The sequence below is a fragment of the Zootoca vivipara genome, chromosome 5 (assembly GCF_963506605.1).
Source record: "Zootoca vivipara chromosome 5, rZooViv1.1, whole genome shotgun sequence".
Lineage (NCBI taxonomy): Eukaryota > Metazoa > Chordata > Lepidosauria > Squamata > Lacertidae > Zootoca > Zootoca vivipara.
The window spans coordinates 7,176,979-7,204,564 of record NC_083280.1 but is presented as its reverse complement, the minus strand read 5'-3'; the positions used below and the strand labels follow the sequence as shown (position 1 = coordinate 7,204,564).

At 44.9% G+C, this 27,586-nt stretch overlaps 1 protein-coding gene across 1 annotated transcript in view; it reads left to right on the top strand.

Annotated features, from left to right (window-relative positions):
- The window catches only part of LOC118093577 (cytochrome P450 2J5-like), a 159,105-nt gene that overhangs the window by 127,587 nt on the left and 3,932 nt on the right, over window positions 1-27,586 (top strand). Inside the window, exons 10-16 of the mRNA XM_060274317.1 lie at window positions 3,607-3,769; window positions 16,927-17,076; window positions 17,466-17,626; window positions 18,573-18,749; window positions 24,109-24,250; window positions 25,636-25,823; window positions 26,972-27,113. Coding sequence (XP_060130300.1) covers window positions 3,607-3,769; window positions 16,927-17,076; window positions 17,466-17,626; window positions 18,573-18,749; window positions 24,109-24,250; window positions 25,636-25,823; window positions 26,972-27,113 — 1,123 coding nt within the window. The remainder of the gene's footprint in view (window positions 1-3,606; window positions 3,770-16,926; window positions 17,077-17,465; window positions 17,627-18,572; window positions 18,750-24,108; window positions 24,251-25,635; window positions 25,824-26,971; window positions 27,114-27,586) is intronic.

Here is a 27,586-nt window from a genome sequence, read left to right as displayed (position 1 = left end):
GTCGGGGTGTGACGCAGGCGGGAGTGCACCATCGCGCAGGGGCTGAACTCTCAGCCCCTACGCGATGGTACAGTCGGGCAGCCCACAACCCCACCTCCGACGCAAGCGCGGAAGTGGCTTTATAGCTGCTGGTTGAAGGGCACTTATCTCCAAAGCACATTGTGTAGCACAAGAAGCTGAATTAATAAAACAGCTTATTACAATATGCTCTTGATCTTGTCTTTCTTCTGTTCTATTGCATATTGCCACATGACCTAGTATGCTGTGTACTTCTCCCGTTCCAACAGATGGAAGGGCAACAAGTGAATTGGCAATGAAGCAGGAGCACATCTGCCTTTCCCAGCAGCAGCTCACGTGTAACTAGAGAAGACGAGACAAACAGAACAGGCACCTTTCCACTGCCTCCTCCGCAAGCATTTACTCTTTGTCAGACCATAGTTTATTTTACTTGTTTGTTTATTAAATACAATTATGAGCCTTTTCTCAGCAAAAACTCTTCAAAAAATACAAAATTACTCAACCATCAGCTATGAACATATTAACTTTTAAAACATTGGAATTGGTAATAATCTCTAGCCCAGACATGTATCATCTTAATTCCTTGCCATATATTTGTATGGTGGTGATGCTCCTGCTGTGACCCACCATGGGTCTGAAACCTGACCTAGTGCTCTAGCCCAGCCTATGCCAACCTGACTTGTGCATCTACTTGTCTGTCTTCGCAGGGCTGGTCATGAGGAAGTGTTTCTGTTGCGCTGATCCTAGGCAGAGGCAACATGGAAATGAGGGAGTAAAACAAATGGGTTGGAATTATGGGAGGAAGGCAGGAAGGAAGGAAGGAAGGAAGGAAGGAGAAGGAGGAGGAGGAGGGGAAAAAGCACCTTTCAAGGCTACTTACATATGGTGCCACACCCCTTGTTGCTTATTTGTTTTTTAATAACTGAGCATATATAAACAGAGAGTACTGCTGATTTCTCTGAGGAAAGTAAAAGCCCTTAGGGAAAGCGAGTTGAACCTGACCAGGCAACCTAAGGTGAAAGAGACAGCAAGAGAAGGATGGAGATATGGACATTTTTTATTGCTCTGCTGGTGGTTCTTCTGATTTTGCACTACCTGAAACAGCTTTGGTCACGCAGGCATTACCCTCCAGGACTTCTTAAGCTTCCTCTCGTTCGAGCCATATGGCTGTTTGGATTCAAGATTCATGAAAATACTCTCGTTCAGGTACTTGTTGCTTAGTGATAATTCAGTCTAATGTCAGCAATTGTGTTCTCTATTTCCCCCAACAATTGGGATATGTAAGCTTAAACAATAGCATGGGTTAAAATGGTAATTGCCATAAGCCTCCATTGTCAGAAGCTGTGTGCAATACAAATAATAGTAACAATGTAAATAATATTATAAATAATATTGAAAAGCACAAAACCATATAACAGTTGAAAATAAGCATTAAGAATTACTGATCAAAATATTTATTGTATACTATTAAACTGAGGAAGGAGGAGAGAACACCTTCAAAAGAAGAATGGTTTATGAAAATCTTGGAATATGCAGAGATAGCAAAAATTGATAAATGATACAAATTTAGAAACTTTTAAAGAAGACTGGAAACCCTTTCCAGTCTATATAAAAAGTTACTTCCCATATGCAAAGACCACGGCGGGGTTTGAAGTGTAAGAAAACAGCAGAATATATTAAGAAACAAAATCTTTACAACAACAACAACAAAGGCTGACCACATAGGCCAGTGATGGGCAACCTTTTGAGCTTGGTGTGTCAAAATTCGCCAAAAAACCGAGCATAACTCGGGTGGTGTGTCACTTCGAGAAAAAAACCCATAATTTCGTGATATTTATAGTTTAGATAACAATAATGTATAATTGTAATATATAACTGTATTGAATAAACCAAAAACTAATTATTTAATGTCCCCTAACATTTTAATGTTAATGTTCCCTAACATTTTCCCGATTCCTGTCAGGACATGTCAGGAATTTTCCTGATGTATGCCAAGCCTACAGTAAGTGCTAACCTCCAGGTAATCCTCTCACCAAGATTATAAGACCAGGACTGTGAAATCAGATTGAAAGAAGTCATTTAGAAAGCACCAACGGCAGGTGTATAACTAATGGCACTTGGAAAGGAAGTCTTGCTACCACTTATAGGGTTGTCAGACTCAATAGAGGACAGGACTTCTGTGCCTTTAATTGCCCTTCTCTCTTTTGAGTCTGGAAACCTTAAAGAGAAACCAGCAGACCCTTTGCTTGGAAATTATACAAAGGGTCTGCTGGTTTCTCTTTAAGGTTTCCAGACTCAAAAGAGAGCAGGGCAATTAAAGGCACAGAAGTCCTGTCCTCTATTGAGTCTGGCAACCCTAACCACTTACAAGTCGACCTATGAAAATACAACAGCATTTTATGTTGCCTTGTGTTTTCCCCTAATTTCACATAGCTACCCATGCTTCCATTACCCTACTTTGTATGGTTTTTTGCTTTTCAATATTAATCAGAATCCTGCCCCTTTATACTAGTTTTAATGTCATTATGTGTGTTGTTTATAGCTGCTGGTTGAAGGGCACTTATCTCCAAAGCACATTGTGTAGCACAAGAAGCTGAATTAATAAAACAGCTTATTACAATATGCTCTTGATCCTGTCTTTCTTCTGTTCTATTGCATATTGCCACATGACCTAGTATGCTGTGTACTTCTCCCGTTCCAACAGATGGAAGGGCAACAAGTGAATTGGCAATGAAGCAGGAGCACATCTGCCTTTCCCAGCAGCAGCTCACGTGTAACTAGAGAAGATGAGACAAACAGAACAGGCACCTTTCCACTGCCTCCTCCGCAAGCATTTACTCTTTGTCAGACCATAGTTTATTTTACTTGTTTGTTTATTAAATACAATTATGAGCCTTTTCTCAGCAAAAACTCTTCAAAAAATACAAAATTACTCAACCATCAGCTATGAACATATTAACTTTTAAAACATTGGAATTGGTAATAATCTCTAGCCCAGACATGTATCATCTTAATTCCTTGCCATATATTTGTATGGTGGTGATGCTCCTGCTGTGACCCACCATGGGTCTGAAACCTGACCTAGTGCTCTAGCCCAGCCTATGCCAACCTGACTTGTGCATCTACTTGTCTGTCTTCGCAGGGCTGGTCATGAGGAAGTGTTTCTGTTGCGCTGATCCTAGGCAGAGGCAACATGGAAATGAGGGAGTAAAACAAATGGGTTGGAATTATGGGAGGGAGGGAGGCAGGAAGGAAGGAAGGAGGAGGAGGGGAAAAAGCAGGGCAGTCTCGAGCAGGTCGGGCGCCCTGGCGCTGAGGGGCGGAGATCGCTCTGGCGCCCCCGCCCTCACAGGGCTTAGCATGGTTTCCGTGCTGCACAGCGCCCGGCCTACTGGCCCGGCACCCTGGCGTACCGCGCCACCGGGAGTCTACCTAGAGCCGGCCCTGGGAAAAAGCAATAGCAAGAGATCTGCACATAGTGAGAAATTGCAGAGGTGAGGGAGGATGACCTTATCGTATTAAGTTGAAATATCCAACTGCGTTTTTTGAACACATCATTCCTCTCCTCTCTTTTGAACCCAATGATAGCTGGGAAAGCAACACGGAAATATTTTCACCCTATGGATAGGACATCTACCCATTGTAGTACTGTCTGGATTCCAAGCAGTGAAAGAAGCTCTCATTGACCACTCTGACGAATTAGACCAGCGACCAGAGACTCCTTTCCTTAGGACTATGGCAAAAGGAAAGGGTAAGTAGTGAAGAATAAGAATCTTTTTAGCATACTGACTAATCCAAACAAACAAACAAACAAACAAACCAAAGAAGAAGAAGGAAGAGAGAGAGAGAGACAGAGAAATTCAAAGCCCCCTCTCAAAGGTAGGTCTAAACTCTTTTCTCACACAGAAGGGAGTGGACCCTTTCTTCCCTTTCTCTCCCTAGTCTCCCACCCTGGGATATCTTTCCTTCTCTGCCTCTCACACAGGCCAGCTATCACCTTCATGTGTGTACCCTCATTAACCCAGGGCAGAGGACATCACAAAACAAAACAAAACAAAATAATCAAAAGCAAAATAGATAAAAGAAGATGAAAATAATAACTAAGAAGTAAAGAGAGAAAGAAATAAAGACAACTTCTGATTATTTGTCTGTCAATTATATAAACAGGGTCGGCTCTAGGTAGAGCCCCGGTGGCGCGGTGTGGCAGGGCGCCAGGCCGGTAGGCAGGGCGCCGCGTGGCAAAGCCGTGCGGAAACCATGCTGCGCCCTGCGAGGGTGGGGGCGCCGGAGCGATCTCCACCCCTCAGCGCCAGGGGGCCCGACCTGCTCGAGACTGCCCTGTATATAAATAAAAATTATTCAAAATAGTCTAAGTGTTCATTACAGTATGATATCCAGCTGTATGCCAGGATAATATCCAGATACCACTAAGTGTCAAAAATAGTCCTCTTTCATTCCAATATGATGACTTTATCTCCAAAAATGTTCCAACCATTCCTCCATGTTTTTTAAAAATAAATTCTTCATTTTTATTTAAACAGGAATCTCTTCACTGTAGTCATATATTTTTAAAAAACAATCCATAGTTATTTACTTGTTGTATATTAATTATTTTACACCCAGTTTTATATCTTGCGATCCCATTTCCTGTAGGCAGTGATTTTCCATCTAAATTTGGTAATAGAGAAAGAAAAGCGCTCCTTCCATTTCCACCACTTCCATTCTTTTCCCAGTAGCATTGCCAGAAGCCTGATAGATTTTTCCTCTAAATTCCCTCCAGATTGTGCCCAGAATCCTTTCTCTCTCTGCTCTAGCTCTGCCATCTCAGAATGTTTCTTGATCTCTCTGTCAGTGGTTTCATTCCACATCACAGCTCCATCACTTGACTCTATCACTCCTCCAGGCCCCTGTGTGGAGGTTCTCTCCATTTCTTCATCTGCTGCCTCCCACTTTTCTACTCCACTCTCATGTTCTGGCAGACTTTTATCAATATTATTTTCCACATGTTCTACATCATCTTCAGTCTCATTTTTCTATGATCAATTTTCATTCACCATTTTACGTATCTCAGATGTGAGCTCTTTCAGCTGCTCATCCAATAATTGCTGCATGATGGCGTTCAACAGTATTTTTGCCATACTGAGGTCTTATTAACAACTCACTCTCCACCTTAACAGTCTGCCTTGAAAACTTGCATCTGTCTCCTTATCAGAGGAGCATATTCTTTCCCACAGAGAGTTTAGTTTCACTTTGCAATTGGCATTTACACCAAAGGGCAAAGAGTTAAAAGTAATATAAAATGATAATCCTTAACAATCGGAACAACCTTATCAGTTTAGAATATTTCTTAGTTGCAAATAATAGAAATATGTTTTTTGTTTTGTTTTCTGCCTGCTAATAATTGCCTCTTCTTGCGCCAGCAGATAGCTTGCTTTCCAAGAGAAAGTTCAATTGGCAGATTTATATCTTCGCTATCATTACTCACCACATAATCATCTCTGTTGGTGGAGTGTCAGCAGTGGACATCTAGTCAGTCATCTTTCCTCACAGAAGTCCCTTAATTGAATTGGGTTTGTGATTTGAATTTACTGCTAGTATTTAACATTATGAGAAAACTCAGGTGATACCTGCAAGTTCACTCTTTGTTGCAGAAATCACCACTGTTTATAAAGATAAACCCAACTCCCTTGTTAGCTTTGCTAGGAATAATAGGCGAATCAAAGGACCTATTTTGCTGATAAAGGCTTGCTTACAAAAAGCTAAATGTTGACACTGTACAGCAGGGCTGTCAATAGACTTATGATATCCTCAGGTGTGGTCTGTTGCTCTGGCTGAGAAACTGACCTGCCAGATCAGGGTGGCCAGAAGCAAAATAGGTTCTTTATCCTTGTACAACACTCCAACCATTTGTCTCCTAAATGAGAAGTGAAATTTGATCATGACGACCTTCCATGGAAAGATCTAAACTTGTTGACATCATATAGAAGTCAAATTATATCCTTGAAAACAGTGGGATAGGTCAGAGAAAAGAAAGGATAAGAATTAAGGTAAACTACCAAGATCTTTCTTTGAGTTAATGGAAACTGCAGGATATTTGGAGATTTAAACATCCAACAACAAAACAGTATACCTTCTTCTCGAATTCGAATAACAGCTCAGGCAGAATTGATTATATTTGGGTCTCAAATGATTTGGTTCCCAGAGTTCTCAAGGTCGATATCCACCCTAGAACCTTCTCTGACCACAACCCAGTCTATTTGGAATTAAAATTAACAGATAGAATCAAGTCCAGGTGGAGAATGAATGAAAATCTTTTTAACGATTATCAAATAGTTAAGAAAGCTAAAGAAACAATCACGGACTATTTTAAATGGAACTTGAATAAAGGAACTCCTATAGATATCGTATGGGATGCTAGTAAAGCAGTTATGCGGGGGTTCCTGATACAAAAGAATAGTCAAAAAATAAAAGAAAGAGGGAAAAATAAGGAAGAAATTTTGAGACAGTTAATGGATTGTGAAAAGCAGTTAATAACATCGCCGAAAGATGAATCTTTAAAACAGAACATTAAGAGATTATAGACACAGCTCTCAATGCAAGTAAATCAAGAGGTGGAGTGGAAAATTAAATGGTTAAGAAAAAAAAATCGAATCGGCAAACAAATCGGGCAGACTATTGGCGTGGCAGATAAAGATGCGACAGAAACAAAATACAATTAACAAGATAAACGATGAGGGGAAGGAAATAGACGATCCTAAAGAAATTCGCAAGGCTTTCCAGAGATTTTACAGAGAATTATATAGGAAAGAGAAAGATGATAAGATCAGAATAGAAAAGTATGTTCAAAGACATGGAATGCAGAAGATATCGCCAGATATGAAAGAATTGCTAAACAAAGATATCTCAACCTACGAAATTGAAAAGGCCATTAAAAAGATGAAATTGGGGAAAGCGCCAGGCCCCGATGGCATTTCTGCGAAATATTACAAGATATTAGCCAGACAAATAACACCAGTACTAAATGAGGTAATGAACAACATCTTGAAAAAAGGGACGATACCGAGTACCTGGAAGGAAGCCTATATCACTCTAATCCAGAAAAAAGACACAGATCCACAAAATGTTAAAAATTACAGACCTATCTCTTTATTAAATAATGACTATAAATTATTCGCGGACATCTTAGCTGATAGATTAAAACAGGTTTTAAACACTATAATACATAAGGACCAGGCGGGCTTCCTTCCAGGGCGACAAATGAGGGACAATGTCAGAAACATAGTGAATATTATCGAAAATCTAGAAATAAGAAATGAAAAGCAAGCCGCACTCATGTTTGTCGATGCAGAGAAGGCGTTCGATAACGTCTCCTGGCACTATGAAAGGAATAGCAGCAATATATTCAGATCAAACAGCTAGGCTTATCATAAATAACAATTTAACAGATAAATTAAACATCACAAAGGGAACCAGGCAAGACTGCCCTATATCACCTTTATTATTCATTACCGTTATTGAGATTTTAAATAACCGCCTCAGAGACACGCCAGAGGTCAAAGGAATTAAGGTTGGGAAGAAGGAGTACAAACTAAAGGCCTTCACAGATGATCTTGCATTGACTGTGGAACAACCAGAAACCAGCCTACCTGAAGCATTGAGGATTATGGAAGAATTCGGCCAGGTGGCGGGATTTAAACTTAATAAGACAAAGACTAAGATGATTGTGAAGAATATACCAAGAGAAGAAAGGGAGACGCTGGAAGAGAAAACAGGAATTTCATGTACCAAAAAGATAAAATATTTAGGAATTTGGCTGACACCTAAAAATATAAATTTGTTTAAAGATAATTATGAAATTATTTGGAAAGATATTAAAAAAGATTTGGACAATTGGAAGAATTTGAAGTTATCCTTTTGGGGAAGAATTGCAGTGATCAAAATGAATGTTCTTCTTAGGCTATTATTTCTTTTCCAGAATATTCCAATACTAAAAGGGGTTAACCAACTGAGAGAATGGCAAATAATGTTGGCAAGATTTGTCTGGTTGGGTAAAAAGCCAAGGATTAAGTTAAAGATTCTAGTAGACAAAAAGGAAAGGGGGGGGGTTGCAATGCCCGAATTGAAATTATATTACGAGGCAGCATGCCTCGTTTGGCTTAAAGATTGGATCATGTTAGAAAATTCAGACATCTTAGATTTAGAAGCTTACCAGAATCGATTCGGATGGCATGCCTACCTCTGTTATGATAAAGTAAAAGCTCATAAAACTTTTTTAAACCATATATTTAGAGGACCCATCTTCGAGGTCTGGGAACGCAACAAAGCTCTACTAGAGAACAAAACCCCGTGGTGGGTTTCCCTGGCGAATGTACTATCATTGCGCAAACTTAATATGGAAAAGAAAGGAGTCACCTACGAAGACATTATAATCAAGAGAAACGATGCTTACAAGTTGAAATCATATGAAGAAATTCAAGATAGATTGTCAGGATGGCTACATTATTATCAAATAAATGATCTATTCAATAAAGATTAAAAAAACAATTGGCTTTGAAGAAAAGAATTTCAAATTCCAAATTGAACTGTTGGGTAATAATCAAAAACTGCTATCTAAAATGTATAATTTATTATTAGATTGGTACACAATGGATGAAGCTGTAAAGGAATTGATGATCAAATGGGCTATGGATTTTGGGCATGATATACCAATTGATATGTGGTCAAAATTGTGGAGAGAGAATTTAAAATTTACTGCTTGTACTGTGTTAAAGGAAAATGTCATGAAATTAGTATATCGCTGGTATTTGACACCGGCGAAACTAGCCAAAATGTATAGGAATCAAAACAAGTTCTGTTGGAAATGTAAATAATCAATTGGAGATTTCTACTATATGTGGTGGAAGTGTGAGAGGATTAAAAACTTTTGGGAGTTAGTGTACAACGAATAAAAAAAAATATTGAGATATACTTTTCCAAAAAAGCCAGAGGCTTTTCTGTTGGGGTTAGTTGACAGAGAAATTCCAAAAGTTGATCAGAGATTTTTCCTTTACGCCACTGTGGCTGCTAGAATCTTAATTGCCCAGAAATGGAAATCACAGGAAACTCCATCAATTACGGAGTGGCAAACAAAGGTTTTAGAATATATGGAAATGGCCAAACTAACCCACAGAGTCCGGGACCAAGACGATGAGAAATTTCGGTTAGAATGGAGTAAATTTATTGACTACGCCAGGGGTTGCCAACAAAATTTTCTCGAGGACCCCTCATCGAGCCACTATTGTGACAAGGACCCCCATTAATTCCTAATCCTAAAATTAAAAAGTGAGAGCCAAATTAAGAGTCTTTTTATATTTTATATTTATACGTTTTTTACAGTTCTTCCTCTTCATCTGTAGGCCTTTGTCATTTTAACGAACCACTTTTTAACCAACGGTCCATTTTTAACTACGCGAACTGTAGCTTCCGCGAAAAACAATGCTTTGTTTACAAACACTACTGTTTTGCAAAGAGGCAGCACGCGCCAGGGAGGAGGGAGGGGAATGGAGAAGACAGGGTACCTGCGCAGTAGCGCACAAATGAAGCCGACGCGCGCAAAGCATCTTGGGGAGGTGAGCGTTAGTAGAATGCGCGCGCTGCCTCTTTGCAAAACAGTAGTGTTTGTAAAGCGCCATCTAACGGCATACAGCAGAACTACTGCCTCTATCTAATTCTAGTTTTGCGCTAGACTCTGCTCATGCAGGAAGCGGCCAAAACAAAAAATCTGCTATCATATGTGTGAGGGACAGGGGATATCGCGAAGTCCCTCCCCTCCTGAGTTCAAGCCCGTCCCCGAGCAAAGGGGAAAGCAGGGAGAGTTCCGATTCCAGTGGGGAAGCAGGAAGTCGTGTCCGAGGCTCAGGCAAGGTAGAGGAGCCAGGGTCCCAGGTGGGACAGGAAGGGGCAAGCAAGGGGGGAAGACCCATCCCTCCAACTCCAGAATTACGCAGGAAGAGGAGGGGCAAGAGGATGGGTCTGCCAAAGCTTTTGTGTTGGAGAAAGACGCGCCAAAAGCCATTAGGAGGTTCTGAAACAGACTGACAACATCGCTCCGTGTAAATAGCAATGACTTGAGCACTGTAAATACGCAGCACCAATAAAAGAATAAAATGCAGAGCTGCGTAGCGTCGTTACTCTGAAGTAGTCCACTCCGGCCACTGTGACAGCAACCTCCTAATCCTTTTTGGGCTACTTCGGAGTTGCCGGGATGAGCGTGTCCGAGGCGGAGAAGTGGCGGCAGATCGCTGAGCAAGCCCAGCTAGAACTGCAACAGCTGTCGCTGCAGGCGCAGGGAGAATTGAAGGCAGCTAAAGAGGAGACTAAGAAGGTCCAGGACGACCGGCTACAACTTGCGGAACAGGTGAGAGAGCTCCAGGAAAAAGAGCAGCATTTAAGGGCGGTGGCGGTAGACCTCCAAAACAAGCTGGATGCAGAGAAAAACAAGGCGGGAGGGGCTCCCCAAGTCCAAGTGCTGCCAGGAAGGAGAGCAGGGACCCTTGTAAGCAAGTTCAATGGAGACCCGAAGGAGTTTCAGGGCTTTGAGACTGAGATCGTGTATGCTCTTGAGCTGCACCAGAATGAGTTCCCCGATGATGAGCACAGAGTAGCGTTTATTGTGGAACATCTCACCGGAGCAGCCAGGGAGTGGCTAAGACCATTAATCGCAACCAAGAATCCTTGCATGAAAAATGTCCAACAATTTCTAGAAGGTTTGAGGACGATGTATTCGTCCGATAGTCATTTGGACCAGACTAAGGAGGAACTGCATAATTTACGCCAAGGAAATATGACAGTTCGCGCATATTGGGCGAAATTCACCATGCTGGTGCACAGACTGGGGTGGGTTTTGGATTCGCCTCCCATGCAAGCTGCGTTTTACTTGGGTTTGAGCGAGGAGGTGAAGGATGAACTCTCGAGAGGTCCAAAGCCCAGTACTATGGATCAGCTGAGCAAAGCAGCTCTGGCGGTGGGGGTGAGGCAGGAATCCCGGTGGAACGACAAGCAAGCGACGCGCGCAAAGCGGGCTTGGTTCCCACGGTCGCAGGAGAAGCCACTCCCTCAACAACCCTTTCAAGCCACGCCTGGAGCCAGCCAGGACCAGGAGCCCATGCAGATTGATAGCGCGCGCGCGCGGGCTTTTCAAACCCCAGCGGCGCCAAGACGCAAGGAGGGAAGGGGCGGGAATTGCTTTCTCTGCAACTCACCCCAGCATCTAGTCAGAGACTGCCCACATCGCAGGGAGTGGCAAGGAAAGGCGGGAACGGTGGTGCCCTCCCCCACTGACGCAGCACCACAGCAGGGAAACGGGAAAGCCTGGCTGCAGGAGACAAGGGGCAGCAGCCAGGCACAGTCAGCAGACAACAGCCCCAGCCCGCCCACCCGCACAGAGAGGTGCAGAGCCAGCCCACCCCTCCCAGAGCAGGAGTGGTTCTAGAAGTGACGCTAACGCTCCCAAATGGCTATCCCCTGACGGTCCTCGCCTTAATTGACAGTGGGGCGTCCGCCAACTTCTTCTCGAGAAGCTTTGCAGAAGAGCACCAAATCCAGCTTTTGCAGTTGGATTTTCCTCTGCACGTGGCAACCATTGACGGCAGGGAGCTGCTGGGAGGGGCCATCACACATCAAACCCCCCCCATGAGAATGACGGTTGGAAGGCACTCAGAGACACTGGCGTTCAACGTCACCACCATCTCAGACCCCCCCATCGTCTTGGGCATGAGCTGGCTGGCGCGCCACGACCCCTCCATCAGTTGGCACCAGAGGTGCATCACGTTTGGGTCGGACTTTTGTCTGGAACATTGCATGCAGCACCAACCAGGGGAGGGGCCTCCAATAGCCACGGTGGCCACCATGCATCTCAAAGGGGGTGAGGCAATACCCAAGCAGTACTGGGACCTGCAGGAGGTCTTCAGCGAAGCGGAGTCCGACCACCTACCCCCGCACAGGCCTTTTGACTGCCAGATCAACCTGGTGCCAGGGGCGACGATACCCCCAGCCAAGCTGTACGCCATGTCAGACCAGGAGCTGGAGGATCTGCGCGCTTTCATCGACAAGAACCTCAAGCGGGGGTTCATAAGGGAAAGCAAGGCAGCAGGGGGCAGCCCGGTCTTCTGGGTGGACAAGAAAGACACGCAACAGCGCCGTCTTGTGGTGGACTTTAGACGGCTGAATTCGGTGACAGAGCCAGTGGCTTTCCCCATGCCCAGAGTGGATGATCTCCTGACAGCGGCACGCAGGGGCAAGATTTTCACCAAGCTGGACCTAAGGGGGGCGTACAACTTGATCAGGATCCGGGAAGGAGATGAATGGAAAACCACGATGTTCACGCCTCTGGGCTCTTTTGAATATCTGGTGATGCCCTTCGGTTTGCAAGGGGGCTCAGCATGCTTCCAGGCCTTCATGCACCACGTCCTGGGGTCCCTCCTCTTCAGGAAATGCTTGGTCTTCCTAGATGACATCCTTATCTACTCGAATGACCCGGTGCAGCATGTGAAAGATGTCAGAGAGGTGTTGCAACGCCTGAAGGAGAACCACCTGTATGTGAAGCTGGAGAAGTGCAAGTTTCACACCAAAGAGGTGGACTTCCTGGGCTACAAGCTGTCAGACAAGGGGCTGGCGATGGACAAGGACAAGGTGCAGGCCATCCTGGACTGGCACAGCCCCAGGACGCGCAAAGATGCCCAACGCCTACTAGGCTTCGCTAACTTCTACAGGAAGTTCATCAAGAACTTCTCTCGCGTTACGGCTCCCATCACGGACTGCCTGAGAGGCAAGCAGAAGTTCAAGTGGACACCAGAGGCGCAAGCAGCGTTCGAAAGCCTCAAGAGAGTGTTCGCCTCAGACCAAAACCTGTTCCATGTGGTGCAGGACGCGCCCCTACGCATTGAGACAGATGCTTCTGAAAAAGCTGTGGGCGCAATTTTGTTGCAACTGGACGCCAACAGGGAGTGGAGACCCTGTGCCTTCTTCTCCAGGAAGCTGACACAGCCTGAACGCAACTACACAGTGTTTGACAGGGAACTTCTTGCGATCTACGCTGCGTTCCAGCACTGGCGACACTTCCTGGTGGGCGCAAAGCACCCCATCCAGGTGTGCACAGACCACAAGAACCTGGAGTTCTGGAGAACTGCCAGGGTGCTCAACCAGCGGCAGATACGGTGGGCAGAGTTCTTCTCGAACTTCAACTTCTCCATCCACTACATCCCGGGGGAGCAGAATGTCAGGGCGGATGCCCTCTCCCGCAAGCCAGAGTACATGGAGGAGGAGGCGCCACCAGCCCCAAGGCACATTTTCCCCCCGTCGGCATGGTCCTGCGGAGCAGCTGTGGTGAGCGAGGCAGAACTCACAGCACTGACGGCAGCGGATGAATTTGCCAACCGCATCTTCAGAGAACTGAGAGGGGGGAGGGAGCAGGCAAAAGACTTTGCAGAACGCAGAGGGCTGCTTTTCTACAAGGGTGCGCTGTACCTGCCCACCACCCGGCTTCGACGTACGGTCCTCAAGCAGATGCACGACAACCCTACAGCGGGGCATTTTGGAAGGGACAAAACCGCTCACCTAGTCATGAGACACTTCTGGTGGCCAGGGGTGCGGGAAGATGTTCGAGACTATGTAAGGGGCTGTACCACCTGCCAGCGGGCGAAGGTGGTCAGAGCAGCGCCACCAGGGTTGCTGGAGCCCTTAGCCACACCACACAGGCCGTGGGAAGTGGTGTCCATGGACTTCATCACAGATCTGCCTTCGTCCAGGGGTAAGACTGCAGTGTTGGTGGTGGTGGACCTTATGTCCAAAATGTGTCACTTTATACCGTGTGCCAGGGCAGTCTCGGCAGAAGAGACAGCCAAACTGTTTGTTGATCACATTTTCAGACTGCATGGATTACCTTTAAGGGTTATTTCGGATCGTGGCCGCCAATTTGTTTCCAGGTTCTGGCGGCGGCTCATGAACCTCCTGCAGGTGGAGGTCAGCTTGTCGACGGCTAGACACCCGCAGACCAACGGACAAGCGGAGAGGGTCAACGCCATTCTGCAGCAGTACCTGAGATGCTACGTCAGCCAGCGGCAAACGGACTGGGTGGATCGCTTGCCACTAGCAGAATTTGCCTACAACAATGCAGTGCACGTCTCCACAGGGGTGTCGCCCTTTAAGGCCAATTACGGGCGCGACCTCAGATCTTTCCCAGAGAGGGAGAGGGAGGAGGAGGAGGAGGAGGGCCCACAGGCTGAGGATTGGGCAGAGGAACTGGAGACGGTGCACCAGCAGCTCAGAGAACACTTGGAGAGGGCCAAGGAAGCGTACAAAAAGGGGGCAGATCGCCACAGGCGACAAGGGGAGGTCATCAGGGTGGGGGACAAGGTGTGGTTGTCCTCGGAGGGCCTTCCCACCAGAGGGAGGTGCAAAAAGCTGGCACCCAAAAGGCTGGGCCCCTTCACGGTCACGCAACAGGTAAACCCGGTGGCATACAGGCTGGCACTGCCAGAGGACATGAGGGTGCATCCAGTGTTTCATAGATCGCTGCTGTCGCCGTACAGGGAAAGCAGCAGGCTCCGAGACAGCGAACAAACCCCCGAGGGAGGGGGGGAGAGGGAAGGCAGGGAGCAACTCAATGAGGCCACGGCCATCCTGGATTCAAGGTGGGGGGTGGGGGGACTGGAGTACCTCATGGCATGGGAGGACGCTCCACCGTCCCAGAATGAATGGGTCCCAGCCACTCAGATACAGGAGGAATTCTTGGTGGAAGAATTTCACGCCCTCTTTCCCCACAGACCCAAGCCCTGGCACATGGAAAGGGAGGGGGAGGAGGAGGAGGCACGGGAGAGCAGCTCACCATGGCGCTGGGAAGCGGAGTTTGAGGAACCAGAGGATGAGGTATGGGTGTCACCGAGATCCACCCAGTCAGAGGAAGGAGCAGATTGGCAGAACGTTTTTACCCCCACCAGCTCTGACGCCACGGACTTTTTGGGATTCCCGTCCGCCCAGGCGGAAGGGGGGGGCTCGCAGGACTGGGGGGAGGTATTCACACCAACGGGCTCGGAGAGCACTGAGTTCTTAGGCTTCCAGTCGTCACCGACACATGGGGGGGGCCTGGGGAGGGGTGAAGGAGAGCTTGGGAGGGGGGTGGATGTGAGGGACAGGGGATATCGCGAAGTCCCTCCCCTCCTGAGTTCAAGCCCGTCCCCGAGCAAAGGGGAAAGCAGGGAGAGTTCCGATTCCAGTGGGGAAGCAGGAAGTCGTGTCCGAGGCTCAGGCAAGGTAGAGGAGCCAGGGTCCCAGGTGGGACAGGAAGGGGCAAGCAAGGGGGGAAGACCCATCCCTCCAACTCCAGAATTACGCAGGAAGAGGAGGGGCAAGAGGATGGGTCTGCCAAAGCTTTTGTGTTGGAGAAAGACGCGCCAAAAGCCATTAGGAGGTTCTGAAACAGACTGACAACATCGCTCCGTGTAAATAGCAATGACTTGAGCACTGTAAATACGCAGCACCAATAAAAGAATAAAATGCAGAGCTGCGTAGCGTCGTTACTCTGAAGTAGTCCACTCCGGCCACTGTGACAATATGAAATATTTTTTTTATTCTAATAGCATCTTGCGGACCCCTCTGGCATAGCTCGCGGACCCCTGGGGGTCCGTGGACCACCTGTTGGGAACCACTGGACTACGCTAAAGACAATTACAAAGGAATGAAATCATTAGCGGTAGTAGCATAACTCCTACATCGACGAAATTACAAAAAAGATAGATAATACGGGAGAGGATTGAAATAGTATACCATTTGGTGGGGGGGAGTCGCATAGCAATGAATGTACATTATATAGATGTATTACTATGTTTGTGCTTAAATGAAATGAATAAAATCTTATTGGTCAAAAAAAGAGAGAAAACAGTGGGGGGGGGGTTGCTGGTGTTAAAAGTTATGAGAAAACTCTTGTGATACCTGCAACTTCACTCTTTGTTGCATAAATTACCACTGTATCAGATACCAGTTCTCAAAAATCAAAATGGTAGAGCTGTCGAGAAATCTCACTTTTTGCATGCCTGATTTATATGAATTGCAATTATGATACAGGCTCTAATTGCAATTAGAGTCCAAGTCATGTAATACAATCTAACACTATCATCATTCTTATATGGGTCACACAGATGAGAGGAAGTGTGATTTATATCAGGCACATCGAACTCCCCAGAGACTGTGATCTACTCCCAGTATAAAAAAACTGGCAGTGATCTACCCATTGTCATTGGAGGGAGGAAGAGCATGCATGGGGTGGGGTGGGGGGGTGGGGGGTGGTGGAAGGGGAGGATTGCCCAGTTGTCGAGCTTATCTTGGGGTGGATTGAGCAGACTTTTGGGGATGATACGGACATTCATTGCCCACTTTGATTCATCCCACGATCGACCAGGTTCAGCAGGGGATCTACCTGTTGGACATACCTGATTTATATGAATGGCAATTAGAATCCAGGCTATCTTAAGACCGATTTTGTGACACAAATATTTATTATTATTTATTTGGGAAATCTCACTTTTAGCTGCTACTGTAAAGTGCAGCAACTTCTGGGACCACTTGATTTTTGTTCTATTTGGGAAAGCCAAAACTTTTGCATGAACCAGTGATGAAGTTTCTGAATGATAAAAGGCAATAGAAAGTGAGGTTCTGGTAGGCATTGTGTAAAGCAAGCAATGCTGGCCTGTTTCATAGAAATACCTGTGTAATAAACGAAGACAGATTCTGCATCAAATTGTAATTCTTTGCTTTAGAGAGACTAAGCAGCTATTACATGCAAAGGCATGAACATCAGTAAACATTGTTTGTTCTGAGATGGCAACTTTTCACATTGATTTCTGTAAGTAATAATTTCTCATTGATTTTCCATAGGTATTGCATTATCAAATGGTCACACCTGGAGGCAACAGAGACGCTTTGGTGTAGTTACTATGCGGAAGCTGGGCCTGGGGAAGAAAGGCATGGAGCACCAAGTAGCAGAGGAGGCCCATCAGCTCGTGGAGGTTTTTGCACGTTCAAAGGGTATGAGATGATGGGTGATGGTGCTGAGCTGGTATATGGAGATATATTTGTGTACTACCTCTGTCCATTTTAGAAAGGAATGTGATATGCTTTTCTTGGTTCCTAATGGAGATCCAAGCAGTTTCTCTTGGCCCCCATGAAATCCCACTCTCAGTATGAACAGGAGCAGCTGAACTAACATGTTGTTGTTGTTGTTGTTTAGTTGTTTAGTCATGTCTGACTCTTCGTGACCCCATGGTCCAGAGCAAGTCAGGCACTCCTGTCTTCTACTGCCTTCCGCAGTTTGGTCAAACTCATGTTAGTACAGTAGCTTTGAGAACACTGTCCAACCATCTTGTCCTCTTTCGTCCCCTTCTCTGAACTAATATTAGTATAACTTTATTTTGCAGGTCAACCATTTGACCCCTCCATGCCCATCACTAATTCAGTCTCCAACGTGATATGTGCTGTGGTTTTTGGGCACCGGTTTGCTCTTGAAGATGAACGGTTCCAGAAGCTGATAGAAGCCATGGATTTTGTCCTAAATTTTTTCAGTACTTTTTCTCATATTGTGAGTAGTCATTTTCATTCCTACTAAGCCAAACAGGTGTCCCCTAATACCATAAATCAGTATTTTGCGATCCATAATGATAGAGGATAGAAGGTTGGAGAAGTGAGATCAAGTTTAAATTGATCTGAGAAAAGGGCCACTTACTATCTCACAGCCTGATCAATTTCTCATGATTATCATTGAGATAAAAAAAGAGTATGAAGACTTTGTCCACCACAGGAGACTCTTGGGAGGAAAGATGGGATAAAAATGGAACAATGACCTTTAGAACAGGTCATCTAGAGCCCACCAAGGGGGACAGAGGGGAACAAAATAATCTTTTCACTAAAGGAATTACATAGTTCTGTTACCATCATAGAAAACTACCGGTAAATGTGTCTACTGTCTACCCACTTAGCAGTGGCAATCATGATGGCGTCCATGTATGAGGCCTCTGAGCCACCACCTTGGCTGGAGTTTTTTTTAATGAAAGCGAGACCTGCAACTCAAGCACTATCCCTATTGCTGAGGAAAGCAGCCACCTTCTGTATGATCCAACTAAAGCCTTTCCCCAAATTTAAATATATTTCCCCACATTTCTATATCCATACCTAATTTGTAAAAAAGTACTCATTAAACATACTTGAATTACCCCCCCCCCCAATCCCCATTCTCCACCTACCACAAAAGGACACTAACTTGATCCAGGAGGAGTCCTGCAATTGTGCCCAGTTTTGGAATAATGCTTGGAAAAATATTTTGAGCCATAGTTTTCTTTCACATTTTCAGCTAGGGATAATTCACAGAATCCAATCATTGTGGGATTCCAGCAAAGTTATAGACACCTTCCTTCTTCTTAGTGTGACTCAAATTAACATGCTAGCCCTGAAGAAGAATGCAAATCAGGTTTTTTATGTGACCAAGCTTCCTCATGGTAATGACAGCATTTCTGCTCTCTTTCCTTTAGCTTTATGAAATGCTCCCATGGCTCATGAAACATCTCCCAGGGCCCCACAAGAAGGCCTTGTCCTATGCAGAGATGATGCTTTCATTTGCAAGGGAGGAGATAGAGAAGCATAAGGAGAATCAGTCTCTGCATGAGCCACAGGATCTCATTGATTTTTATCTATTTCAGATGGAGAAAGTAAGTATCTGCTTTGGAGCTGAATGCTGCTCATCCAAGGAGTCATTATATTCCGTGTTATAAGTGAATACTAATCTCTTGCCTGGAAACCAGTACAGTGGTACCTTGGTTCCCAAACATAATCTGTTCTAGAAGTTTGTTCCAAAACTAAAGCGTTCCAAAACCGAGGCATGCTTTCCCATTAATTTTACTATCTAATGAGGCCATTGATCCAGAAAATGAAAGCAATAATCCATGTACTGCACTATAAAATAAATAAGACAGTATTGTAGATGATAAAAATTAAAATTCTTTCTTACCTTCACTGATGATAGTCATTGTTTGGATGGGGGGCTTTTATCCATTTCCGCAATCACACAATCAATCAATCAATCAATCATAAAACAAGAACAAGCTACAGTCACAAAAATGAAAAAGCCACACAAACACCAAAAAAATGAAAAAACAAAAGCACCAAATATAAGCTCCAAATATCACCTCAGAACACTGCAATCGGAAATGGAAGGCTTTGATTACAATGGAAGGGACACAAATTAGCAGTGCAACAGTGAAAATGGAAGCTCAGGAGCTCATTCGGCTTCCGAAGCAAAGTTCGCAACCAAAACATTGACTTCCAGGTTTGCAGCATTCAAGTTCCAAGTTGTTCGGGAACTAAGGTACCACAGTATCTTTTTAAAAAAAATCTCAGTTGAGAATGCCATTGAGTCCCCCCCCCCCAATATTTCTCATAGTGAGTTTAGTTGCTAAAGTGGGTTGATATCCATCCATAAGCATCTATAGAAATGCTTAAGAAATGTGAGTGTAAAGGAGTGGAAACAAGTGTGTTAAGGGGTCTTGCTTTGGAGCATTCCCTCTGTACATAATTTTTTCTGGATTGATGTTCATCTCACATTCAAATGTGCACTGAGAAAACAGAAAATCCGAAACAAAATATTCTTAAGCTAAACTATGACTTTAAATCCCTGTCTCATCTCTCTTCATATACTAGAAAGGACAAAAAAAATATTTTCATCTTTTCCTCTTTGAACAATGCTTAGTTATTATGGTGACAAAAGAATGGTTAAATGTGTTTAGTGGAAAGTACCATATTTCACCCCCCCCTTCATGGATCAATGCCTTGTCGTGGCGAAGGGGCTTGAATAACTCAGAGAAGCTATGAGCTATGCCATGCAGGGCCACCCAAGATGTAAAGGTAATAGTGGAGAGTTTTGACTAAACGTGATCCACCTGGAGAAGGAACTGGCAAGCCACTCCAGTATCCCTGCCAAGAAAACTCCACGGACAAAGACAACAGGCATATAAAAGTTATGACGCTGAAAGATGAGCCCCTCAGGTCGGAAGGCGTCCAACATGCTACTGAGGAAGAGCGGAGGACAAGTACAAGTAGATTCAGAGCTACTCAGTTGCGGATATGCCTGGAAGTCTACATCCCAATTCCAAAGAAGGGCAGTGCCAAAGAATGCTCCAACTACCGCACAATTGCGCTCATTTCATACGCTAGCAAGGTTATGCTTAAAATTCTACAAGGCAGGCTCAGGCAGTATGTGGACCGAGAACTCCCAGAAGTGCAAGCTGGATTTTGAAGGGGCAGAGGAACCAGAGATCAAATAGAAAACATGCGCTGGATTATGGAGAAAGCTAGAGAGTTCCAGAAAAACGTCTACTTCTGCTTCATTGACTATGCAAAAGCCTTTGACTGTGTCGACCACAGCAAACTATGGCAAGTTCTTAAAGAAATGGGAGTGCCTGATCACCTCATCTGTCTCCTAAGAAATCTCTATGTGGGACAAGAAGCTACAGTTAGAACTGGATATGGAACAACTGATTGGTTCAAAATTGGGAAAGGAGTACGACAAGGTTGTATAGTGTCTCCCTGCTTATTTAACTTATATGCAGAATTCATCATGCGAAAGGCTGGACTGGATGAATCCCAAGCTGGAATTAAGATTGCCGGAAGAAATATCAACAACCTCAGGTATGCAGATGACACAACCTTGATGGCAGAAAGTGAGGAGGAATTAAAGAACCTTTTAATGAGGGTGAAAGAGGAGAGCGCAAAATATGGTCTGAAGCTCAACATCAAAAAAACCAAGATCATGGCCACTGGTCCCATCACCTCCTGGCAAATAGAAGGGAAAGAAATGGAGGTAGTGAGAGATTTTACTTTCTTGGGCTCCTTGATCACTGCAGATGGTGACAGCAGTCACGAAATTAAAAAAGCCTGATTCTTGGGGAAAAAGCAATGACAAACCTAGACAGCATCTTAAAAGGCAGAGACATCACCTTGCCTACAAAGGTCCGTATAGTTAAAGCTATGGTTTTCCCAGTAGTGATGTATGGAAGTGAGAGCTGGACCATAAAGAAGGCTGATCGCCGAAGAATTGATGCTTTTGAATTATGGTGCTGGAGGAGACTCTTGAGAGTCCCATGGACTGCAAGAAGATCAAACCTATCCATTCTTAAGGAAATCAGCCCTGAGTGCTCACTGGAAGGACAGATCGTGAAGCTGAGGCTCCAATACTTTGGCCACCTCATGAGAGGAGAAGACTCTCTGCAAAAGACCCTGATGTTGGGAAAGATTGAGAGCACAAGGAGAAGGGGATGACAGAGGACGAGATGGTTGGACAGTGTTCTCGAAGCTACGAACATGAGTTTGACCAAACTGCGGGAAGCAGTGCAAGACAGGAGTGCCTGGCGTGCCATGGTCCATGGGGTCACGAAGAGACGGACACGACTAAACGACTAAACAACAACAACACAACACCATATTTCACCACATAATTGTCACATTTTTATGCCAATTATTCTTTTCAAAAAATGTGGTGAAAAACCAAGGCATGACCCTTATGCGAGGAAATAGTTTTTATTAACAAACATACTTATGTTAACATTGCTTATTACTTGTTACTAACTGTTTCTGGTGTGATTAGGATGCACAGAAAACTTGTGGACAGGTAAAGGTAGTCCAAATCAGGGCAAGGCAATTGCATGCACACTGAGAATGCCCTGTGACCAGGCACTAGCAAATTCCGGCCCACGGAGGTCGTTTATCTGGCCCATGAGCCGCCCAGTCACCAAGCCGCCCGCTCGGCAAGTCCCCCGTGCACTGCGCTAAACCGGTGCGGTGTGGCACGGGGACTCGCCGAGTGGTGCCGGAAATGGTGCCTGCGCCTGTGCAGACCCCGTAAATTGTGTCTGCGCATGACCAGACGCCGAAAATCTTGCCTGTGCAGGCGAGATTTTCGGCGTCTGTGCAGCCGCAAAAGCAATTTCCAGCGCTGCGGGCATGTGCAGACGCCATTTCCAGTGTTGCGCTGCGCCCATCCGGCCCACGGACGATGTCTGTGGGAACGATCCGGCCCATGGCCAGATAACCTTGCCAACGCCTGCCTGTGACTATTATGTAGTGAATGCTTTTGGACTGATTTTAAGGCTTTAAAAAAGGAGCTTGACTATTATGTGGTGGTGTCCATTAGGCAGTGAAATACGGTAGCACACACTTGGAATATCTGATGCCAGAGTTTCCACTGGATCCCTCTCTTCATGCCAGTGTTGGCTTATTACGCCAACCCACAGATCCTGAAATGCAGCACCAGCAGCTACCACTCTATACACAGGAATGTGCGTGTGGGTTTCTTATCATAACCAGCTATGAAGCACAACACCCATAAGCCAGGCTGTGGCAGCTGCCTTGAGCAATAGAATGCCAACAGGAGGCATCTCTGGAGGTGTGCTGCCTAGCCAGTGGAGAAGGAAAGGGGACAGCTTCTGGCAAGATTTCACCAAAATCTTCCAAGATCTCACCGAGCCCCCTGTTTTTGTTGCCACTTTGTAGACACTGCTGTGCAACCCAGGTAAGGCAGGCAGCAGCAACAGGCTTTCTTCTTCTTCTTTGGCGATCACTCATAGTCGGATTGTCTTCTATAAACACGGTTTTAACAATGAGTCCGTAAGTGACTATGGAGGCCAATTCTGGATTCACACGTCCTTCCACAATGGGGACATTGGTTTCTGTGCAGGAGTTGATCATGGTGTGGATTTGCCAAGTGTGCCTTCCCCTTAGCAGGTTTCTCCCTTGTGTCCTGAGTTCGAGTGTCTTCAAAGCCCATGACACCTTTGGTAAAGGGTATTCTCCAATTGGAACACTCGCAGGCAAGTGTTTCCCAATTGTTGGTGTTTATACTACATTTTTTAAAAATTGTCTTAAGACAGTCTTGAAACCTCTTTTGTTGACCACCAGCATTACAATTTCCATTTTAAGTTCGGAATAGAGTAGTTAACCCCGCTTAATGGGGTCTTGAAGGGCTTGAGTGTTCATTTTGCACCTATTAGTCAGTGATCTGTCCAGCAGTCATCGGCATGTGTCATAGCTCTGGTAAGGAGTACATCACGGTAATCTTTAGCACAGACAATGGCATAGTCTAAGAGGTGTCAGTGGTTTGACCGAGGATACCTCCATGAAGTTTTAAATTTATTTTTCTGTCAAACGAGTGTGTTGGTAATAGTAGCTTGTTGGTTTTTGGTGAGTTTACCAGAAGTCCGGTAGGGACTTCTGACAGGAGCTTCACAAGATCGTTTTTGATAACGAAGCCTACCCCATGTATTTGACGTTCTTGTTCAGATAGACCTTTCCAGAAGAATGTTCTTCCTTCAGTTGTCCCTTGCCTGCTCTTCAAGTCTCTTGAAGCACTGCAATATCGGTATTAAAATTTCACATTTCTCTTGCAATGATGGCAGTTCTGCGTTCAGGACGCTCATTATCTGTGTTATATCTGTCCATATATTCCATATTACAAAGTTCAATTGTCATTTCCGACCACTGGGTGTGAATTTGTTTTATGTGTGTAGATCAGCGCATGCTGACCAATGCACAGTCTTCGCAGTAAGGCTTTGTTCTGCTGGCATAAGTAGTCACAACGACCGGTAAATTCTTATCTCCTGCAGCTTTCACCCACCTTTACAGCCATTGTAACATACTTCTTTGTATCATCCGTCTGTTCTGCCGTTTATGACTTCTTGGATCATTCTTTGTCTTGCTCCTCCCCTTTGACCTTACCACCTTGGGTGACCCTGCTGGGAGTATGAGATTCCCAATGGCTTCACTCACAAGCGTCATAGGAATGTACAAGCCCACTCACCACGACAAGGTGATGATCCAGCGAGTGACGGCAGCAACAGTAGGGCGGTGGTGGCAGCAGCTTCCCATTTCACCTCAGGCAGTGTAAGAGGACACCCCACCCCTCATGAAGCATGTGTGGGTGGTATGGTAATAAGTGGGGGGAAGAAGATCAAGTAAGTGCTGAAGGACAGATTGTAATGCATATAAATGACATGTCGCTTTCCCCATTTTCAACACCAGAGCAGGAATGACCCAGAGTCCACCTATGATGAAGAGAATTTGGTCCAGTGCATTTCTGACCTCTTTGTAGCAGGGTCGGACACAACCTCCGGTTCTCTGAAATGGGCACTTCTCCTCCTGGCAAGTCATCCAGATATCCAAGGTGAGAGAGGAGAGCCAGGGCTTCTGTGGATCACTGTGGTGGACTATAATTCTTTAAAGGTTTCATATCGGAAAGAGTTAAAAGTGAGTTTATGATGTAAATTATAGAAGGCAAACGATATTGAAATAAGCTACATGTTTTTGACTTACATGTCTGGAAAGATCATTTTTCCCACCAACATTTTCCTACAAATGGGCAAAAATGTAAAATGCCCAGAAAGCTGGGACCCGGGGAAACCATGGGCCTTGCCCTAAATTCACTGAATGAGCAGAATAGTCAAGTAACAAAATGTCTCTAAGAAGTTTACAGTTGGACATGAGTTTAATGGCAATGCTCTGTCATTTGTCATCATGGAAGCCTACAATTGTAGGGTTGGAAGGGACCCCAAGGGTCTTCTAATACAATTCCCTGCAATGCAGGAATCAACATGTTCCCCCATCCAGTCTTCTAATACAATTCCCTGCAATGCAGGAATCAACATGTTCCCCCATCCAGTTTGAAACCATACCACAACCTGTTTTGTTTTGATCTGCTAGCAGTTTCTTTATGCAGCAAATGTACAAAAATGCCCCTGCTGTGAAATAAGTGACTGAGCCTCATTCCTGCCTCTCCATGCTCCAGTACATGAGGGACATGGGTAGCGCTGTGGTCTAAAGCACTGAGTCTCTAGGGCTTGCTGATTAGGTCGGCAGTTCAAATCCGCATGACAGGGTGAGCTCCCGTTGCTCTGTCCCAACTTCTGCCAACGTAGCAGTTCGAAAGCATGCCAGTGTAAGTAAACAGGTAGTGCTGCGGTGGGAGGTAATCGGCATTTCTGTGCACTCTGGCACTCATCATGGTGTCCACTTGTGCCAGAAGTTGTTTAGTCATGCTGGCCACATGACCCGGAATGCTGTCTGTGGACATACACTGGCTCCTTCACCTCCTTTCTTTTGACTGGACTTGACTGCCCAGAGGTCCTTTACTTTTACCTTTACATGAGTGATGTAAAGATCAGGTGAGGAAATGAGGATTAATGACACAAAGTAGGAAATATTGGGGGCCAGGGTGAAGAATAGATTAGATAGATAGATAGATAGATAGATAGATAGATAGATAGATAGATAGATATAGATATAGACAGACAAGCTTTGATCCCAGCCCTCCAGCAAATCCAGCCAGCTCTGGTAACCAGAAACAACTGAGATTAGCTTCACTTTCAACCTTTTCACACCTGGGATCTAGAGTGGAGAAGAACCATGTACACTGACTTGAGCTCCTTGGAGGACTAAATGTGCTATAAATGCAAGAAACTGGGACTCATTCACAGAGATTTATGCTATATGTCCACCTGAAATAAAATGCAGTATTCACAATAAATCTTCTGTTTCCATCATTCTCTCCAGATAAAATGCACGAGGAAATCGAAGATGTTATACGTTCCGCTCACTCAATCTCCTATCAAGATAATAAGAAACTGCCCTACACCAATGCTGTGATTCATGAAATGCAGCGCTTTAAATATGTCCTTTTTGTTGGGTTGCCTAGGCAATGTACAAAGGATGTGAAGCTGTGTGGTTTTCTCATTCCCAAGGTATAAAAGTGTGATACAGCTGCACTTCTGTAGCCCAAGTGCAAAAAGCAGCAAAAGGTTGCATACTGAGAGATGCAGCCAGCCATACAGGAACTTCCGGTCTAGTCAAAAATCTGAAGGGCAAGAGCAGGATCTACACCTGCAGACATGTTTCACCATCGCCAAGTTCCATTCCATGGGGCAATTGTGGCAGGGGAGGAGCATGTAGTGGCCAAAGGTCTCAGCCTGACTGTGAGCTTTCATTTTAAAAGAGGTGGGTGAAGGTCCTCCTGTGTTCCTGCCTGTACAGAAAGTTTTTACGGTGAAGAATACAAAGCCACCCACCAAATAATGATGATGATGATGATGATGATAATAATAATAATAATTCAGATCAGTCTCTGCAATGATTAGTCTCGGGATAGTGTGGGACAAAAAAAAAAGTATTGATCTGAACATAGCTGTCAACTTTCGGATTTGAAAATAAGGGATCAGCAGCCTCACTTGTCCACTTTCGGATTTGAAAATAAAAGATCAGTAGCCTCACCTGTCCCGGGGACAGTCTACGGCAGGGGTTCCCAACAAAATTTTCTCGAGGACCCCTCATCAAGCCACTATTGTGACAAGGACCCCCATTAATTCCTAATCCTAAAATTAAAAAGTGAGCGCGCGGCAGGGAGGAGGGAGGGGAATGGAGAAGACAGGGTACCTGCGCAGTAGCGCACAAATGAAGCCGACGCGCGCAAAGCATCTTGGGGAGGTGAGCGTTTAGAATACACGCGCTGCCTCTTTGCAAAACAGTAGTGTTTGTAAAGCGCCACCTAACGGCATACAGCAGAACTACTGCCTCTATCTAATTCTAGTTTTGCGCTAGACTCTGCTCATGCAGGAAGCGGCCAAAACAAAAAATCTGTTATCATACAAAATATATTTAATATATTTTTTATATATTTTTTATTCTAATAGCATCTTGCGGACCCCTCTGGCATAGCTTGTGGACCCCTGGGGGTCCGTGGACCACCTGTTGGGAACCACTGGTCTACGGTATATCTAACAATCCAGGATAGCAGCGGGAAACGGCGCTGGAATAAGGGAATTTCCCGCAAAAAAGGGAGGGTTGGCAGCTATGGATCTGAATGTGTTCCAAGTCAATTGTTTCTTCTTTGCAGGGGACTTTTATTCTTCCAGATCTGCGCTCTGTTCTTCTTGATCCAACACGATGGGAGACACCTGCAGAGTTCAACCCAAATCATTTCTTGGACAAGGATGGACAATTTGTGGACAGAGAAGAATTTCTGCCATTTGGTGCAGGTAAATGCAGAAGACCAAACTATGTTGTTATCTGTAGATGTGCTTATCTGTCTGCTTCCAGGAAATGAAATCAGCAGCACATGAGGGAGTGGGCCAGAGCAGAAGCAGCGTCTTTCTGGCTGGAGTGGCACTGCTGGTCAGCAGAATGGGGCAAGGCAGTGGCAAGTTAGGGGAATTCCTATTTTACTATTCATATTTATGTGGACTTCCTCAAGTCGCCCCTTTCTGATTTTCATTTTTACCTCATCTTTAGCAATTTTCATACATCATAACTTTAACCATTTTCAATAATCTAACCTTCATTACAATTTCCTATCCTTTTAATACTAGCATATAACTAATTTCAAACAAAACTACCTTGTACTTCACTCCCTACAGCCTAAAACCACTTCCAAAAATAACCGTAGATTTAGATATTTCAATAATTTTTCGAATACATTTTTAACTATTTCCAATCTTCTTTCACCGTCTCT